Source organism: Penaeus monodon, chromosome 15 (genome assembly GCF_015228065.2).
Source record: "Penaeus monodon isolate SGIC_2016 chromosome 15, NSTDA_Pmon_1, whole genome shotgun sequence".
In the NCBI taxonomy this organism is placed as follows: Eukaryota; Metazoa; Arthropoda; class Malacostraca; order Decapoda; family Penaeidae; genus Penaeus; species Penaeus monodon.
Genome location: NC_051400.1, coordinates 25,242,569 through 25,242,809, shown reverse-complemented (window position 1 = coordinate 25,242,809; position 241 = coordinate 25,242,569). Strand labels below are relative to the sequence as shown.

Below are 241 nucleotides of genomic sequence, written 5' to 3'. Positions count from 1 at the left end.
ATTTCCCACAAGCCGTCCCTGTTCCTCCCAAGGGCCCGGTTCTCCCCTGGGCTCCGTCGGTGATCTTCGGAGCCTCGTCGCTGGTGGCGGGCGCCGTCACGCTGGTCCTGCGGGAGACCCTGGGAGCACCGTTGCCGGACACCATAGCCGACCTCGAGACCATCGACAAGCGGCGCAGGTCGGTGAAGGAGTGACTGATCGGCTGGATATGTTTATGTCTGTAATGATAACATACAGCACA

The 241-nt window shown here is 61.4% G+C and overlaps 1 protein-coding gene across 1 annotated transcript in view; it reads left to right on the top strand.

Annotated features, from left to right (window-relative positions):
* Window positions 1-241, top strand: part of LOC119582270 (organic cation transporter protein-like) — an 11,372-nt gene that overhangs the window by 8,276 nt on the left and 2,855 nt on the right. Inside the window, exon 8 of the mRNA XM_037930489.1 lies at window positions 33-178. Coding sequence (XP_037786417.1) covers window positions 33-178 — 146 coding nt within the window. The remainder of the gene's footprint in view (window positions 1-32; window positions 179-241) is intronic.